This window comes from Manis pentadactyla, chromosome 14 (assembly GCF_030020395.1).
Source record: "Manis pentadactyla isolate mManPen7 chromosome 14, mManPen7.hap1, whole genome shotgun sequence".
NCBI classification, from domain to species: Eukaryota; Metazoa; Chordata; class Mammalia; order Pholidota; family Manidae; genus Manis; species Manis pentadactyla.
Genome location: NC_080032.1, coordinates 79941068 through 79960786, shown reverse-complemented (window position 1 = coordinate 79960786; position 19719 = coordinate 79941068). Strand labels below are relative to the sequence as shown.

The 19719-nt window shown below is 38.6% G+C and overlaps 1 protein-coding gene across 1 annotated transcript in view; it reads right to left on the bottom strand.

Moving 5' to 3' along the window:
* IRAG2 (inositol 1,4,5-triphosphate receptor associated 2) overlaps positions 1-18790 on the bottom strand; it is an 80754-nt gene extending 61964 nt beyond the window's left edge. Inside the window, 7 exon segments of the mRNA XM_057491290.1 lie at positions 518-635; positions 3514-3672; positions 4726-4804; positions 4895-4974; positions 8811-8979; positions 15047-15157; positions 18199-18790. Coding sequence (XP_057347273.1) covers positions 518-635; positions 3514-3672; positions 4726-4804; positions 4895-4974; positions 8811-8979; positions 15047-15157; positions 18199-18769 — 1287 coding nt within the window. The 5' untranslated portion in view covers positions 18770-18790.
* Positions 18791-19719: the final 929 nt, after the last annotated feature.

Genomic DNA, 19719 nt, shown 5'->3' with positions numbered 1-19719 from the left:
GTGCTAGAATATCAGGATTTTGAAGATTACAGCTAAAGCTCTAGGTAATAATGTTCTCAAGAAAAGTGATTTATCTGGCAGTTGAGTTAAAGCTTAGCCTAAATAATGTTTTGCTCTGAAAATTACAAGACTGCTTATTTAGCTTAAGGACTCATTTATGGAGCTTCTTAGGGATCATCAGGAAGTACTGAGAACAAGGTAAAAGTTTGACAGAGACTTTTAAAAATTTAAATGGTTTTTAGCATCAGGTATTTATGAATTCACCTATCAACCTCAGGAGGCTTTCCAGAGATCCCCTAGATCTTCATGAACCATTGTGAAAATGACTAATTTACCAAGAATTTTTATCTTGGTTGGATAGGCAAATAAATTTTTTAATCCTACCTGCTTTTATTTTTCTAAAGTATTACAATTCATTTATCAGCCTACTGATTTCTGATTTTTGCCTCCAAATAAGCCCGCCTGGATTCCAGTTACGTCAACTATGTGCCAGTTTCGAAGTATGTGGATGACTTACCAATTGTTTGTTCTGGGCTAGGATAGTGGTCTTCTGCTCCTCTGAAGCATTCATACTAATTTTCAGTTCCTCCAGTTCTTCTTTTAACAGATTTGTTCTCATAATAGCCTGGTGGGCACTGTGGGGGTGGGGTAAGAAGGCAACGAGCGAAACCTCAAATATAACCGTCAAAGATACTAAGTAAAGCCAAGAACTATTTTTGGACCCAAGTTGAAAACCACTAAAGGCTTAAACCAGATGCCAACAATAGTAAAAATATACCCATAATCTTTTACAGATCTCAGAAAAGAAAGGCATTTGGGGGAGAGCAATGAGGGAACGACAGAGGAAACAAACATATCCCTGAAGATAAAGATTGGGAGACACCCTTCGAAATCCATCATTGGCAGAATCACATGGCTCATGCCTTGTCCTAATAAGATGTAATATTAGTTAATGCAATTCCACAAATATTTATTGAATAATACCATGTTTCCTGTGCTGTACCTTGCAAGGCAGCCTATGATGATGGGCAAAAGGGGGATGGTTTTTGCCTCTGCAGGGGTTACATGCTAATAAAGGAGGTGAAAACCAAACAAATACAAACAGTTTTATATATTTCATTTTGAAAGTTTATTATAGCATTGCTTACAATAATAGAGCATTGGAAATAACCTAAATGGCCAAAAAAAGGAAACCTATTAAATGAATTATGGTAATCCATATCATGGAATTATCTATTTGTACTCCCACTAGATTATAAATTATTTACTGAGCAAGGTCTCAAAGCCTACAGTTTCTTTCCTTACTAAGATACTGCACTGGTCCTTCAACAGATATTTACGGAGCTCCAATACTGCGGCAGACATTATGCTAGGCATTGAGGAAACCAAAAGGGAGCCCAGTCCTGAGAACTCTACCCTCCCAGTATCACAACTACATAATCATAACTACAATACAGTGTGATAAAAACCAAGGTTGCAGTGAACCCAAATTCTGCAGATACTATGTGAAAGGCCGATAGCTTAGGTAATGAGGAAGGGAGTGAAGGAGGGAATAAAGAGAAGCTTATTGAGGGCCTGCAAGCAATCAGAGATTGTTGGAGCCCAGAACAGAAAATGGGAGGTAGAGATAAGGCCACAGAGGCCCCACCAGGAAGAGCTTTACAAAGCAAATGAAGGAATCTGGATTTTGTCCCTAATACTGTAGGGACCCATGGAAATGTTCAAAGCAGGGGTGTGACGTTCAGGCTGGCATTTAGGAAGATCACTCCTGCTGGTTGACTGCAGAAAAGGCAGGGAGATCAACGAGGGGCTGCCGTGGTGATCCAGGTGAAAGGTGATGTCACCTTCAACCAAGTGGCAGATAGAGAGACAGAAAGAAGTAAATCTACTGGAAAGACTTGAGGGAGGCGAAATTAACAGGACTTGGTATATAACTTAGACATGAAGGCTGAAGAAGGAGACAAAGGTTTCCAGAGGGCAGACAACTGAGAGGATGGGAGGGGTCATCTACAGCAGACATGCTACTCAGCACTAGAGTAACCAGGTTAACAGGGTCACAGTTAACATAGAAGGCAAATTATACTATGATGGGACCACTGCACAATAGCAAAAATATGCTGTGAGTGCTGCAAGGAAACAGAGGCTCTTTCCAGTGAGTCAGGGGAAGAAGATGGTGCAAAGGCTTGGTTTTGTAGACACTGGCATTCTGGTTGCCCACCAGATTCTCTGGCCGTTCTTTGAGTTACCCAATTCCTTGCTAATACATTTCCCTGCTGCTTAAGCTAAGTAGAGTCAGCTTCCAGTTTTTACCAAAAACCGTGAGTGGCACATTTGTCCAAGGCAGTTTTTTTTTAAAGAAACTTTAAATTATTATATTTCAAATAAGTAATAAATAAGCCAATTGTGGAATGGAGAATGAAGTAAGCATATTTTTTTATTTTATAGAATGGCTTGGAGGTTAGACTAGCTGGGTAAAAATTTTGACAATAAGAGGCCAAGGTCAGAATGTTTTACTGGCTTTTCAAGTTAACTTAGAACTTCTCTATTCAGAATTTTAGCATCTATGTCTGTAAATACAGACTTTGGGAGACACTTGTCATTTTTTACCTGATGCTCAAGCTCTCCCCACAACCTGTTTTACCAGGGTTTGACACTTAACATGGTATGGATCCTAGGTCCTTATCCCTTTTTATCTTAAGCTAAGGTCACAGATTTTCTTACCATTCTTCTAGGTTATAGACTCCCTGAGAGCACATCTTAAATTTGACTCATCAATGAATCTCTCATAATACTTAGCATGGGAATTTCCAAACCACCAAAAACTTTGGATAGGTTCACACTTGGCCCATAGGCATACTGGTTTTATATAGACAACTCTACCTTGAATTATATAAAGAACATCATTACTAGAAGAGAAGTGACAAATATTGCTAGTAGAAATGTAAAATGGTACAGCTTATTTGGAAAACAGTTTGGCATTTCTGCAAAATGCTATGTATAGGCCACTACACAGCAATTCAACTAAGTGTATACCCAAGAAAACTGAAAACTTATGTCTACATGAAAACTTGTACACAAATGTTCAAAGCAGCAGTATTTGTAATAGTCAAAAAGTGGAAATAACCCAAATGTCTATATCCTGAAGAATAAACAAACAACGGTGCTATATCCATTCAATGGAATATTATTCAGCCATAAAAAGGAATGAAGTACTGATACAAGCTAGCCTTGAAAACATTATGTTAAGTAAAAGAAGCCAGACACACAAAGGTCAAATATTATATGATTCCATTTATATGAAATGTCCATATTGGCAAATCCACAGAGAGAGAAAGTAGATTAGTGGTTGCTGGGGGCTAAGGGAAGAGAGAAATGGAGAGTGACTGCTAACAGCTATGGGGTTTCTCTTTTGGAGTAATGAACTGGATCATTGTGATGATTGTGTACACTCATAAATATACTAAAAATATACTAAATAAAGTTCCCAGCAAGCAGTACCCGCCTGTGGCTCACCTTTTTATCTGAAGGCGCAATTCAGTACAATCCTCTGACAACTGACTGTTAGCTTCTTCCAAGGTTTCTAACGCCAGTTTAAGCCTATTATTTTCCTCCTCTAATTTCTGCTTGTTGAAATGCAGGTCTGCTACATAGGTGATCAAATCGGAGACCTCTCTGTAAGTGAAAGAGCAAGTGAGAATAATCTGCAACATCTATAATCCTTTCCAATCAAAATAAGATATGTGGTTAAGCCCAAACAGGCTTAACTATTCTTGTGAGATTTTCTTCTTTAACCTCTTCCATCTTCATAAATGTAGTCCATCTATACAAGAAATATTTATTCAAGCATAAATTATAATAGCATCAAAGATTTTTCCAAAATTGTCAGGTATTCAGCATCTGTCAGTCATAAAGTCAACTTCCACAGCTTTTGCTGATCCCTTTCCACTTCACTCCCAAAATTTGTCTCCATTTACAATGAAGAGTTCTTATTTCTGCCTGGGTTATGGGAGATCCTGAAATAAACTGATATTATTCTTTCAGTCAAGGGATCTTGGCAGATTTTAATAGGCCTTTAGGAAACAATTTCTAGAGTCTCATATTTGTAGCCTGCAGCTCACAACTTCTATCTCTCCCAATATCTTCTACAGCTTTTTAATGTTTGTGAATGTCACTCTTGCCCCAACCCTTTGTGAGTTGGGACTGTATGCTTCCTGGGGTCCCAGGCCTACTCTTGCTCATTATCATCTTATCCAGTACTTAGCACAATTTGGTACATGGTTCCTACTCCTCCTTTTTGCATAGATATACCTAAAGTGGCAAAGATAAAATAAGAGACAGAATCACTTCTCATTAACGTCTGAAACTCACATGTAGCAGAAAATAACTCTTCTCATTCATATCTAAAAGTATCTATTAAGAAAGTGCTTTAAAAACGATCCCAGAAGAGCTTAAGGTCAATGTCATAATGCTACTTCAAATGGAGCTTGTTTACCAAAGGAAACACATGAAGTAATGACGGAGAAGGGTTTCATGAGTGAGAAAATGCTCACTCACATAGCGCTAGTCTTACATAATTTGTGGCTCTAATGCATCAGGATATAATAATTAAGAGTTTTTTTAAAAAGAGCTAAGGGACTTTATCACAAGTAAAATATGTAGATCTGTGATATAAATAAGAAAAATAAATAACTGAACTACTTGAGCGTTACACATAAGAGTGCATACAAGACCCCTCTAGACACGTCTCCACCCGAAGCCTCGAAGTCCCGGGATGGACACGCCGTTGTATCTGTGGTCATTGCATCTGAAACACATACAAGAGAGTCTTATGAAAAGCGCATTTCTCCAAACCGTAAGAAAGTGGCAGAACAATCCCAGAGAAATGCATACATACTTGCATCACGTGACTGTAGGCGGACCTGTTCAAAAACGGAGTCCGCGATGCCGCCGCTTGAGCCACAGTTCGCTCCTTCCCTGCAGCCGAAAGAACAAAACCAATGAGCCAGCGTTCTCTGCCAGACCAAAGCTCAGCTAATTTTTCATATTTTCTGTACTTGCCTAGGCAGGTACTTCTTCCTGAATTTTAAAATTATCTGTTCATTCAGCAGTGATGTGGAGACCCACACTGTGCTTAGATGGGGTAACAGAAAGAAACATAAAGTGGTGCCTCCACCTTCATCAGTGTTTAATCACCCATGAAAAAGAAATGTGCACAAAGAGAAAGGTAGGTGGTGATGTACGACAGCTGTGATTCAGGTATGGGAAGTCCAGTACCTTAGGAAGTTGACACATTTTGCAGTGATAAATGGACCCTGTAGAGGTTACAAAACCACAGCCTAAAAGGACTGGAAAGGAAACTGCATGAACAACGAATGCTTTGGGATGCCTTGACGGCGTTCTCATTTTCTCTTTCTCGTGGAAATCCAAGTGAAACCTAGACTAGCTCTATTTTGAGCATCTGACTCCTGAAATTTGGGGAACCCTCTGTATGGGCCTCTGTCTGGTGTACAAAGTCCAGCTGTAACCCCCCAAAATACACATATTTAAATTTTAGCCACTTCTTTTCAAAGAGCCTCTATACTATCTGTGATTTAAGTTTTGTTACCTAATCTTTCTAAATGCCAAATCCTTAGGTTATCTCTCTGGAGCAGCTGCAAAACTAAATTTCTATTTACATTGCACTGTGTTTCAATCTGAGATGTCTGCCAGGGTAGCTGGGTAGAATAAGTCCTATGGCATTCTTACTATTCCTAGCTACAGACATCACTGGGTCCAGGTTTCTATTCCTGTATTTTGTATTTATACCTCTCGTGTTTCTTTTCCTTTACATTTGTTATAAATACTAGATTTTTTTCTTTGCCTTCACTCTTTTATAAATAGACTATTGATATTTTTATTAGATAATCAAACTTCATCTGGAAAAGTGGGAAAACTCATAATATAAAAAGTTAAAACCATCATGTAAGGATAATCATTGTAGAATATATACTTCCCTATTTTTTCCTATTTTCTTGACAAATATGGGATTATACTATATATATATATGGATGCAGGCCCTACTATTTGAAATAAATAGTTCTCTTGTTAAATATTCATCCAATTATAATTGAGTGACTATTCAGGATTCCAGTGTATGGAAAGATTATCACTTATTTGCCCAACCCTCTGTTTTAAAATATTTAGGTTTTTTATATTTATCACTATCAGAATAGCATTCTACACAGAGGTTATAGGATTGGTTATTTTTCTTGAAGTTAACTATTAACTAGTAAGCTCAAACACATCACATATTTTTGAGGGTTTGATAAAACGTGAAAATTGCTGTCAAAAAGCTGTACCAACTTGTGCCACTACCAACAGTGTATGAGAGGGGGCTTAGTTCTCCACATGCCCGGACAACAGAGGACAGACTCAGCTTTTTTTTTTTTTGGAGTTCCAAATTTGAATATTTCATTAACATGGACCTTATAGATCATTTAAGATTAGCCATCCGGTTCACATGTTAACTATCTGTGGCATAGGGAAAATGAGTGATAAAGACAAGTCTTACTCTATTTGGGGTGTGACAATATCAAAACCCTGAAGCCACTGATTATTCCATCTACCCTGTGATGTATATATGCCAAAAATACACATTCTAGGTAAGACGATTTTCACTGTGTTTAAATATATGCACATATGTGGACTGTACTATACTTTTTTTTTTCCAGAGGGCATCTCTCATATTTATTGATCAGATGGTTGTTAACAACAATAAAATTCTGTATAGGGGACTCAATGCACAATCATTAATCCACCCCAAGCCTAATTTTCGTCAGTCTCCAATCTTCTGAGGCATAACAAACAAGTTCTTACATGGGGAACAAATTCTTACATAGTGAATAAGTTACATGGTGAACAGTGCAAGGGCAGTCATCACAGAAACTTTAGGTTTTGATCACACATTATGAACTATAAACAATCAGGTCAAATATGAATATTCGTTTGATTTTTATACTTGATTTATATGTGAATCCCACATTTCTCCCTTATTATTATTATTATTTTTTTTTTTTAATAAAATGCTGAAGTGGTAGGTAGATGCAAGATAAAGGTAGAAAACATAGTTTAGTGTTGTAAGAGAGCAAATGTAGATGATCAGGTGTGTGCCTGTAGACTAAGTGTTAATTCAAGCTAGACAAGGGCAACAAAACATCCACAGATGGAGAAGATTTCTCTCAAAACAGGGGGGGTGAGGTTCTAAGCCTCACCTCTGTTGATCCCCAATTTCCTACCTGATGGCCCCCCTGCGACTGTGCCTGGATAGACTCAGTTTTTTAAAACTTTGCCAAACTGATGGGCAAAAATGGTATTCTGTCTTCATTTGCATTTCTTTGATTGCTAGTAAGATTAGATGTTCTTACATATTTTTATCTTGCCTTCACAATTAACTCGTGTATGGCAAACAATGATTTGGTCATCATTTCCTAAGTCATCTAGATATCCTAACCTGACGTGGAATCCTGCAAGTTTTGACATTCTTTGAGCTCGAAGTTTTCTTTAAGCAAATCCCTAGTATATACCAGCTGACAGCTGGGGCCTGGTGGCAGAGTAAAAGTCACAGGAATTGGACTTCCTGGGAGAAACAGTAATGCTCCTACAGTATGCACTAGGGGCACCTGAGGCTAGGGTGCCGTTCTCCTTGTCCACCTTTTTTTTCTTTTCTCTATCTTACTGTTTTTTTTTCTTTTCCCTTTAGTTTCCCTAAATTCTATATTTCCCAATTACACTCATTGCCTCAAGGGCCCCACTGACCTCGAATGAGCATTCACTCTGAGTTCACATGCATTTGGAGATTTGGTGGTGGTCTTACAGGAGATGAGTCCTTGATCTTCTTGAGAGGAGTTGAAGAACAGATGCAGAAATGCTATTGAACATTAAGAGTTCATTTGGAAAATAAAGTTCAGAAAAAAAGTGCATGTCCCCAGAGAGCTGGGCGCAGGCAGACCCAGAAGGGGTCGTGCAGAGAACTGGGAGTCTTTTTTACAGGAAGGAAGATGAATATTCACTGAGTGAGATTAGGTTTCAAAGGGGCCGGGGCCTTCCTGGGGGTCTGGCTTGCTCCCCCCTCCCATGGGGTGGAGGGATTTTTGACTATATTTTGTCCCTGTTGGAACTGTCATGGTGCAGGGAGGTGTGATTTTTACTATGGCAATGAATTTTGGGGTGAACTTTCAGTCAATTTCCCCCCACATTGGAACTACCTGGTTTTGGCCATTCTGTTGTCTATAGTCTCACTCCACATGCGGCAAGAAAAGTTTTCACAGAATGTGTGGAACGTAAGTAAACATCTAGTCAAATGTCAACACTTACCAAAGTTATCCTCCTCCTTCCCTGCTCAGGGCCGGCCATCTACCTACTATGTCAGGACTAATAATCTGCTTGACTCCTATGCTGGCTCAGTTCTCTGTGAGAACATAGTATGTGCTGTCTCCTGATCAGCGTTAATGGATGTCATCAGCATCAACATCAACAACATACTAGGTTCTCAAACTGTGCCCACCACAAGCTCCCATCCTCTCCATCAGTATCACTCTGAAACATGTTAGATATACAGGTTATCAGGATGCTCCCCAGACCTACTGAATCACCATGGGGGGAGGGACTGACCAAATACCAGGTATTATATTGCTCAGGTGACTCCAATGTAAGCTGAAGTGTGAGGAGCACTACATTATAGTATTTCCATCAACAGAAAACAGTGATTTGTGCCAGTTGCAGTCAACTTTAAGACAGAACCTGAAAACTCATCCTGCTGGGACTACGATTACCCTTTGTATCTGCAGCAAGCTGTCCATTCTTTCCTGGTGGCACGGGAAGTTTCCAGATCCACTTGCAGGTCCCTCGTTTCAGGATCAAGTGTGCTCCATGGCTCCTCAGAATCTTGACTTGTTGTTTGTCCTAGGTGATCTATTATTTTGGCCATCCCTACTGAGCCTTAACAAGAAGAAAGGCAAATTAATTTTGAAAGATGGGTGAAGATTATTTTTTTTAAGTGATGTGCTTAACTCTTTCAGATCCCCAGGGTCCTGGAAACTTGCCGTATAACCCTAGTCCTGTTGAGCTGGCATGCAAAGTGCTTTGGGTTGGAGCCTGAAGAACCTAGTGTCAAACCTTGGCTCTGGAATGTAATGGATGTGTGGCTTTGGGAAAATGACTTGATCTCTTTGAGCCTCAGTTTCTTTCAGGGAAACAATTCCTTAAATCCTTTCCAAGCAGAAAGGCTTTCTGGAAATAAATAAGTCCCACTCATCCTAACAATATAACTCAGGGTGCATGCTAATGTTATGCTACAAGAATGTTCATTTTTCATACAATGGGGAAAAGACAGCATCTTCAACACCTGGTGTTAGGGAAACTGGACAACTACATGTAAGAGAATGAAACTGGATTATTACCTAATTTCATACACAAAAGTAAACTCAAAATGGGTCAAAGACCTGAATGTAAGTCATGAAACCATAAAACTCTTAGAAGAAAACATAGGTAAAAATCTCTTGAATAGAAACATGAGCAACTTATTTCCTGGACACATCTCCTCAGGCAAGGGAAACAAAATCCAAAAGGAACAAGTGGGACTACATCAAACTAAAAAGCTTCTGTATAACAAAGAACACCATCAGCAGAACAAAAAGGCACCCTACAGTATGGAAGAATGTATTCATAAATGACTCATCTGATAAGGAGTTAACATCCAAAATACCTAAATAACTCAACACCCAAAAAAACAAATAACCTGATTAAAAAATCAGTCAGAGGACCTGAACAGATACTTCTCCAAAGAAGAAATACAGACAACCAACAGGCACATAAAAAGATGCTCCACATCACTAATTATCAGGGAAATGCAAATTAAACCACAGTGAGATATCACCTCACACCAGTAAGGATGGCCACCGTTCAGAAGACAAGAAATAACAAATGCTGGCCAGGATGCAGAGAAATGGGAACCCTCCTACACTGTGGGTAGGAATGTAAATTGGTATAACCATTGTGGAAAGCAATATGGAGGGTCATCAAAAAACTAAAAATAGAAATGCCATTTGACCCAGTAATTCCACTTGTAGAAATTTACCTGAAGAAAACAAGATTACTGATTCACAAAGACATATGCACCACTATGTTTATCACGGCACTATTTGTCATAGCCAACATATGGAAGCAACTTAAATGTCCATCAATAGATGAATGGATAAAGAAGATGTGGTACATATACACAATGGAATATTATTCAACCACAAAAAGAAAAGAAATCCTGTCATTTGCAACAACATGGACGGATCTATAGGGTATTATGCTCAGTGAAATAAGCCAGGGAGAGAAAGAGAAGTACCAAATAATTTCACTTATTTGTGGCGCATAAAAACAAAGCAAGACAGAAGGAACAAAACAGCAGTAGACCCATAGACATGGAGAAGGGACGAGTGGTTACCAAGGGGGAGGTGTTGGGGGAGGTGGGTGGGAGGGGAAAAGGGCACCATAATTAGCAATCACAATATAGGTTGGTCACGTGGACAGCAGTACAGCACGGAGAACACAGTTGATGATTCTGTAACATCCTATTACCTTGATAGTGACCACACTAGATGGGGTGAAGATTTAATATAGGTAATTGTTGAACCACTGTGCTGTATATTTGAAACCAACATAAGATTATATTATCAATGATACTTCAATTTTTTAAAAAAGATGTTCATTCTGATGCTAATTATAAGAGGAAGAAAATACTATCCAAACACAGATTGGTTGAATATACAATGATACAGCCTAAAAAGAGTATACAAAGAAAATTTGTTGACACAGGCAAGTACTCAATATTCAAAATTACTTTGAGATAAAGATGATTACAAAACATTATATTCCCATGCATATTTAGCGTACAAGTCATATATATCTTAAGAAAACAAGAATGACCAAAAAGTCTTAAACCATTTTCAGCAATCATTTTGCAGTAGGGAGGTAAACAGGAGCTAGAGGGTCCCTTACCATCCCTGCCTCCTGAGGCTTACACCCTGGTGAAGTTTCCTCACCTTGCATGTGGATATAGCCTGTGACTTGCTCCAGCCACAGAACACGGCAGAGGTGATACATGTATACGGTGTGTGTGTGACTAGTTACAGAAGATCTCAGTGCCTGTCTTGCTGGAGTCCCTCATTCCCATGCTGGCTTTGAAGAAGCCAACTGCCATGTTATGGGCTGCTAATGCTGAGAGACCCAGCTTACAGGAAAGTGAGAGAGGCCTCCAGCTGACAGCAGCAAGAATCTGAAGCCCTCCATCCTATAACTTCAAGCAAATAAATGGTGCAGGTCACGCCCCAACTGAGCCAAAGACAGCTGCCCCGGTCAGGAGCTTGACTGCGGCTTTGTGAGTTCCTTAGCAAAGGACTCAGCCAAGCTGTGCCTGGACTCCTGATCCAGAAAGTTTGTCAAATAATAATAAGTGTTTGTTGTTTTAAGCCTCCAAGTTAATGGTAATTCAGCAACCAAGAGATGATACAAGAACTTTGGGTATCGTTATTCTGAAACTGTTGTGTATGTATTGTTGAATAAAGCAACTGAACATTTCTATTAGTCAGGGGGAACCAGGATTTTCTCTGGGTGTCAAAGAAGATACAAATATAGTATCTGTTCCTAAGTAAAACTCCTATAGTACTGAACTTGCATTGGAAGAAAGGCAACAAACTCATAATATATTTTATCTTCAAAAATTTTAGGAACTTCCTGGGTCTGACCACTGAAAAGGCTTATAAACAACAACCATCCCTTGCCCCCAGATTGCAGTCTCTCCATATTATTTCCAATGAGAAAGAGTCAAGGATCCTTGAATAAATAGTTGATCCCAAGGTTGGGACAGGAAATGTACAACATAAGCCTAGAGACTTTTATAATATCAGGAAAAACAAGTGAGCTATTAAAAATGATGGGGACATGTCAAAAGTTTTAGTACCTGGGACATCATGTTATACCAGGAAGTAATGAAATGCTCAAAGAAAGATGGGGACGTACAAAGAGACATAAAAGCTATCTTGAAGAATATCCTGCTGGCTAAATCTGGGACAATTTGAGCATCAACATACATAATTATAGCAACAGATTATAAGCCACTCAGTATAAGAATTCAGAAATTCATAATGACATTAATTCATTAATTAGGTAGAAGTAAAACTCTTGCAGTATATTGACAAGCAATAAATATAGAAAGAATGATGGAGACAGAAAAATTCCTATTTGATAACCATCATAATAATGATTGATTTAGGCAAGGAAAGTCAATGGATGCTGTGTTTCTGATCACCAATTCCAATATGTGGGATTTTTTTTTTTTCCTCACACATTCAAGCAATTCTTGGACACCAGCTAGGTAACCCACAATTCAGCTCGGTTCTGACACTACCCAGTGATGGTGTGAGATCCCACAGGTTAAGGGCTCAGTCCTGTAAGACTGACACCCCCCAACTCCCCACCTGCAGATGGCATTTGTTAAGTCCAGGTTGTTACCTGCACTTCTGACCAACCAGCTATTGATGGGAAGTTCCCATGGATTCAATTAATAAGCTAGAGCAGCTCACAGAAATCAGGGAGACATTTTCCTTCTAGATTACCAGTTTATTAGAAAAGGATGCAATTCAAGAGGAGCCAGATGGAAGAGCTGAATAGGGCAAGGTATGCGGAAAGGGCATGGAGCTTTCACCCTTTCCCGGGAGTGACACCCTTTCCAAACTGCTACATGTTCACCAACCTGGGAGCCCTCCAAACCCCCTCCTTTTGGGCTTTTATGGAGGCTTCATTACACAGACATGAAGGATTAAACCACTGGCCGTTGATGACTGAATTCAATCTCCAGCCCCTCCCCTGCTCCCCAGAGGTGTGTGTGCTGCACAGTGAGGTTGAAGTTTCCAACCTAATCACGTGGTTGGCTTTCCTGGCAGCCAGCCCCCCTTCTTAGGCGGTGCCTAAAAGTCACTTCATTAACATAACAAAAGACACCTTTAAATTAAACGGTTTTAGGAGGTCTGTGCCAGAAATGGGACAAAGACCAACTATTTATTTATTATAAATCACAGTATCCCAGATGCTAAAATTAGTGAGTGAAATTTTGATGAGGAATAGGATATTTATATAGACTCCAAGTATCTTCCCATAAATTACTGACTGCAAAGGAAAAACAGTAACTCTGCAATGGGAAAGTTGGCAGATACCACACTAATCAAGTGATCTAAGTTAAACGTCCTGGTATAGTGTACCGAGGAGACCACACATGATCTCCGCAGTATCTGCAAAAAATGGATAACCTGAACAATCAAAAGGAAAGAGAGACGTTCTACAAACTGATCCACACCTTGAAAAATTTCAAGGTCATAAAAGACCAGGAATCTGAGGAACTGTTCCAGATTTGAGGAAACTAGAGATGTGACAACTAAATGTGATTCTCAATCGGATCCTGTACCAGGAAACAAAAAACTATAAAGTGTATTATTGGCACAACTGACAAAATTTGAATATAAAATTTTGAATTAGATTATATTGCATTCATGTTAAATATCCTGATTGTGATCACTGTGCTGTGGTTATGCAAGAAAGTGGCCTTGTTCATAGGAAATAAACTGTGCTTAAGGATGAAGAGGCATAATATCTACAACTTATTCTCAAGTTGATCAGAAACACAACAAGCTTTTATCCTGCCTCTCCAGGAAATAAGACTCAGGACAGACTAATAGTTGAAGAAACAAGGTAGAGCTGCTCTTTGTAGACCATCCCAGCTGACAAATTGGAAAGGAAGAGAAACTATCTACATTTGCAAACCTAATGGAAGAACAGATCTAGGCCTTCATCAAGAGTTCTGCCTTCTGATAAAAATACATAACACTATTTATATAGAATTCTTGCCAAAAAGATAAATAAACCAAAGTCTTATCAGATTCAACCTCTAAATATAGGGGACAAAGGAACAGGTTCAAGGTTCCTACAGCCACACAATCACCAAAATTCAGATCCAAGAAAACTCTACAAGAGAAAAGAACCAGTTTCATTAACACATAACTTAAAAACACATAAGAGAGAGATGGGAAGGGAAGTCAGAAACCAGACAACTAATTATGATGCACAAACCTTTCGTGGATATTGACTTGAACAATTAAACTGTGAAAGAAAAAATAATTTTCTCACACAAAGGAAAATTTTGAATACTGACAGGATATTTGATATTAAAAAATTATGTTACGTTTTTAGTCATGATAATCACACCGTGATTGAGTTTGGAAACAGTCTTTATCTTTTACAGATGAAATATGATGTCATGGATTTGTCTCAATATAATCCATAGTGGAGAACAGGAAAATGGGTGGAGTTAAAATGAGGCAGAATTTCTTATAACACATATTTATATAGAGGCTCATCACTCCCTTCTACTTTTGCATGTATTTGAAATGTTCTATAATAAAAAAGGATATTTGAATCCAAATAAAACATATTGACAGAGGAAACTGTGGAAGGTTCTACAACAGATCCCTAATAGTGGTTACTCAGGGCAACAGGATTACTGATGGTTTTTCCCTTTCTTTTTGCTTAGGTATGATTGATTTTATTAAAATGAGCATGAATCACATACGTACTAAAAACTGTGGAAATTTTAAAAAGAACACACCTCGAAAAAAAACAGAAGTGAAAATCTAAAATTAAATATTTTGACCTAAACTCATACACTGGTTTTATAAATATGAAGTATATCTTGTGAGGTAACACCTGTGACATGGCTGGTAAATTAGTCAGTAAGCTCAATAAACCAAGACGCTGGTCAAACATGCAAATTAGGTACAAAAAAGTGAAAATGAAATAACCAGCACCTAAACAGCCATCCTTATACCCAGACTAGGTTGCATCCACCATGCTTATAGATACAGAAACACAGAGCACCACACGCACACCATTTCCCTTCCTCTCAATAGAAAGCAGAGATGACCTGACGACTACTACCAAACATTCGAGCAGATAATTTTCAACTTAGCTCTGCATTTCGTGTCACATGCATGAAAAATACTGGTGAGTAACTCTTCTTTATGGGTCCTATTAAAGCTGTAGGTTACCCCCTCCTTACCATCACCAGTTCCTAGTTTCCATCCTACTAGAAGAAAAAGTTTGCAAATTCAGATGCTTTCCTGTGCTGCAATGACTTATTGCCATCTTTTTTGTATCAATTTTAACAAAAACATATTTAAATGAAGAGCAAGCCCGCAATACTGGTTACTCAGCTTGAAGAGTCTGAGTAAAACAAGTGGTCCTGAAAGGTCTCTTATTTACTTTTCATTTTAATTTATAAATTTTATAAACATAGAAAAAAGGAAATTGATTTTGCCTTATAATATTTAAAGCACTCTGAGAAAGCAACTAGTATAACACAAACAGAAATATTTTAAAGAAAAATAGAGGGAAAGCAAACCCAGCTATACAGAAAATGCATGATTTTACACTGTTCTGTCTTTCAGTGCTTATCACATATGGGACTCTGTAAGCAATCCCCTAAATAGAGTTCCCAAAATTTCAGTTAATATTGGCCTGCAAAATTGACATTCTCCCCTGGCCTACCTTATTGGCTCTACAATGGACCCCACACTTTCTTATATTTTACTCTTGCACCAAAAAAAAAAAAAAAAAAGGCATACAGGGTACTTTTTAGCAAGGCACCTGAGAACTATAGGCATAGTTCACTTTCTTGCACTTTGCAGATATTGCATATTTTCTAAATTGAAGGTTTGTGGCAATGCTGCATTGAGCATATCTTTACCATTGTCCCATTAGCACTTGTTCACTTCACGTCTCTGTGTCCTGTTTCAGGAATTCTTGCAATATTTCAAATTTTTTCATTAGTCCTATATTTGTTATGGTGACACATGATTGGTGATCATTGAGGTTACTATGGTAATTGTTTTGGGGCACCACAAAGTACAACAATTTAAAATGGCAAACTTAATGTGCGTGTTCTGGCTGCTTCACCAACTGCCCATTCCCCTTTCTCTCTCTCTCTCTCTCTCCTCAGACCTATTCCCTGAGACACAATATTGAAATTTGGCTAATTAATAACCCTCTAAGTGTTCAAAGTGAAAGGGGAAGGCATGTGTCTCTCACTTTAAATCAGAAGATAGAAATGAATAAGCTTAGTGGGGAAAACATGTCAAAAGCCAAGACAGGTCTCATTTGTCAAACAGCCAAGCTGTGAATGCAAAGGAAAAGTTCTTGAAGGAAGTTAAAGACCTATTCCACTGAACACATGAATGATAAGAAAGCAAAACAGCCTTATTGCTGATATGGAGAAAGTATCAGTGGTCTGGTTAAGTCAAATCACCTATAGCATTCCCTTAAGCCAAAGCCTAAACTAGAGCAAGGCCCAACTCTCTTCAATTCTAGGAAGGCTGACAGGGGTGCGGAAGCTTTAGAAGAAAAGGTAGAAACTAGCAAAGGTCGGCTCACTTAAGGACTGAAGCCATTTCCCTAACATACAAGTGCAAGATGAAGCAGCAAGTTGCCCAGAAGATCTAGCTGAGATCATCTGTGAAGGTGGCTACACTAAACAACAGATTTTCACCATTGATGAAATAGTCTGCTATTAGAAAGGATGCCATCTAGGACTTTCATAGCAAGAGAGAAAGAAGTCAACGCCTGCCTTCAAATTGTCAAAGGACAGGTTGACTCTCTCACTGAGCACTAATGTTGACTAAGCTGAAGCCAGTGCACATTGACTATTCTGAAAATCCTATGGCCTGTAAGAATCATGCTAAATCTACTCTACCTGTGCCCCACAAATGAAACAACAAAGCACGGATGACAGCACGTATGTTTACAACATGCTCTACTGAATATTTTAAGCCCTCAGTTGAGACCCACTGCTGAGAAAATATTCAAGATATTACTGCTCATTGAGAAAGCACTCGGTCACCTAAGAGCTCTGATGGAGATGGGCAATGAGATTGGTGTTGTTATTGCCTGCTAACACAACATCCATTCTGCAGCCCAAGAATCAAGGAGTAATTTTGACTTTCATGCCTTATGACTAAAGAAATACATTTCAAGGCTGTAACTGCCATAGATAGTGATTCCTGCGATAGATCCAGGCAAAGTAAATTGCAAATCTTCTGGAAAGGATTCACCACTCTAGATGCCATTAAGAATTTATGATTCCTGGGAAGGGGTTAAAAATATCAACATTCCCAGGAATTTGGAAGAAGTTGATTCAGACCCTCATGGATGACTTTGAGAAGTTCAAGACTTCAATCAGAAAAGTCACTGCAGATGTGGTAGAGACAGAACACAAATTATAAGGGAGCCTGAGAATTGACAAATTGCTTCAATCTCATGATAAAACTTCAGTGGATAAGGAGATGCTTCTTATGTATGAGCAAAGAAAATGGCTTCTTGAGCTGGAACTTACTCCTGGTGAAGATGCTGTGAAGATTGTTGAAATGTCAATGAAGGATTTAGAATGTTATTATGTAAACTTAATTGGCAAAGCAGCACAGGGTTCACGAGGATTGATTCCAAATTTGAAAGATGTTCTACTGTGGGGAACATGTTACCAAACAGCATCACATGCTCTAGAAAGATCATTCGTGAATCAAAAAGTCAATTGATACAGCAAACTTCATGCTGTCTTACTTTAAGAAATTGCTACAGCCACCCCAACCTTCAACCCCACCACCCTGATCAGTTAGCAGCCATCAACATGGAAGCAAGTCAAACTTCATTTGACTCGCTGTACTGTGATTCACTTCGATTTATACTACAATTCACTTTATTGCAGTGGCCTGGAATCAAACCAGCAGTATCTTCAAAGTATGTCTGTATGTGAATTTTAACTCCCCTGTATGTATTCCCAGCATGACCTGCTAACTTGCCTTGGAGGAAGTTTGTTTTTGGGTCAACAGAGAAACACCAATGATTACGACTGTAAATGCAATCCAGAATTTCTATCTGATTTTTAACTGAAAGCACAGAAAATACTTATATACTTAGATTTTTCTTTAAAAGAAGAAAAAAAGAAAAAAATGTACTTTAAAAAGGGAAAGATGGATGCTCCCACCCAAGCTTTAAGAATGTGGATTAGTTTTTAGGTCAAGTATTCTGAACTTATTGCTTTATTGAAGAACAGACATTAAAATGAATATTTACCATCTTCACTCAGAGATAACTTTTTCGCCACTGAATCCTGAGTAACAAATTCAGAACTTTGATCAGAGGTAGAATCAGAGTCAAGTGCTAAGGCATGAAAATTATTTTCACTGCAATGGTTGTTCAAATCCTTGTTAGAGAAGCGTTCTCCTTTTCTGATCTGTGATACCAGTGATGTGTAAGTCTCGTAACTCTGTGATTGTGGCCTTGAGATGTTTTCAGAACTTGGGACGATAACAGCACCTGCTGCATTTTCAGGAGAGCTGAGATGAGAGGTGGGTGGGCTTGTTGGAGACACTGTTAGAGGAGATGAGATGAAGGCGTCGTCTTTCTCAGGACTGGAAAAGGGAGCGTTGGGCATAGCGCTGTGAGAAGCAGTCATCTTCTTCAATACCTCCTCAAAGTCTTTCTTGGTGTTAGTCTGTGGACTATTGAAACTGCTAGATTGATATTTGGTAATCTGTCGACCCGGACTGGAAATCTCTTCTCTTTTTTGGATGGCTATGATTTTCCTGCAAATGCTTTCCACTGGGTTATGCCGCTTCTCGGCTACCTTCCTTGCAGAGGCCATTGTTTACCTTCTTCCAGCTACACAGACGAAATGGCTGAAGTACAGGCAAAAGAACACGTTTTAAAGTTAGCATTGTCCTAACGACAATTTAGCAATAGGCTACTTATTCTTAAATCTGCTTTGGAGGCATCAAGATTATCTTTGGACAATGACTTTCAACTTTCCATGTTTAATTTTAGCACTCAAATTTTAGAAAATAAGAGCTAACACGTATAAGTATTGACCATGTGCCAGGCCTGGTACTAAACTCCTTTTATGGATTAACTTGTTTCATCCTCAAAACAACTCTATGAGGTAAGCATTATTATTTCCATTTCAGATGAAGATAGAGTAAGAGACACACCCAAAGTCACTCCAGGTGAGTGCCAGAGCCCAGACTTAAAGCCAGGTAGTCCTGCTTCAGAAGCTACACTCTTAACATACTGCTTTACGTTTATAACGGTATGTCAAATACAATGATGGCGAGGAAGCAAACAACTCCCACCAAGTGCTTGTTACTCTCATGTATTGAGAACCTACTAAATATGCCCTTTATTAGGCATTTTATATGTATTAGGTCTAAACTTCACAGAAACCCACGCAGATGTGTGGAAATATACACCTTTTACAAGTAAGAAAACTGAGGCTCAAAGAGGTCAAGTAACATGCTAATGGTCGCATCTCTAAGATTGGAGCCAAAGAAGTATCTGACTCCAGCATAACTTTAATAGCAGGATATGTGGCCTTAAAAAAACATGGTCTCACTTATTAGATAGTGAGGGAATTTGTAAGTAAACCCAAACTTTTATCTAGCCAAAGAGTTAAAATCATTTAAATAGTTTAAAATAGTTGAATAAGTCACAAAGAATTTGAAAGTTAATATTTTTAGGACCTTAACAAAAATTTCCACTCAGATCTTCTTGAAAAAAATCTCTTAGTAGGAAATCAACAAAAGGTACAGAAATTTTAAA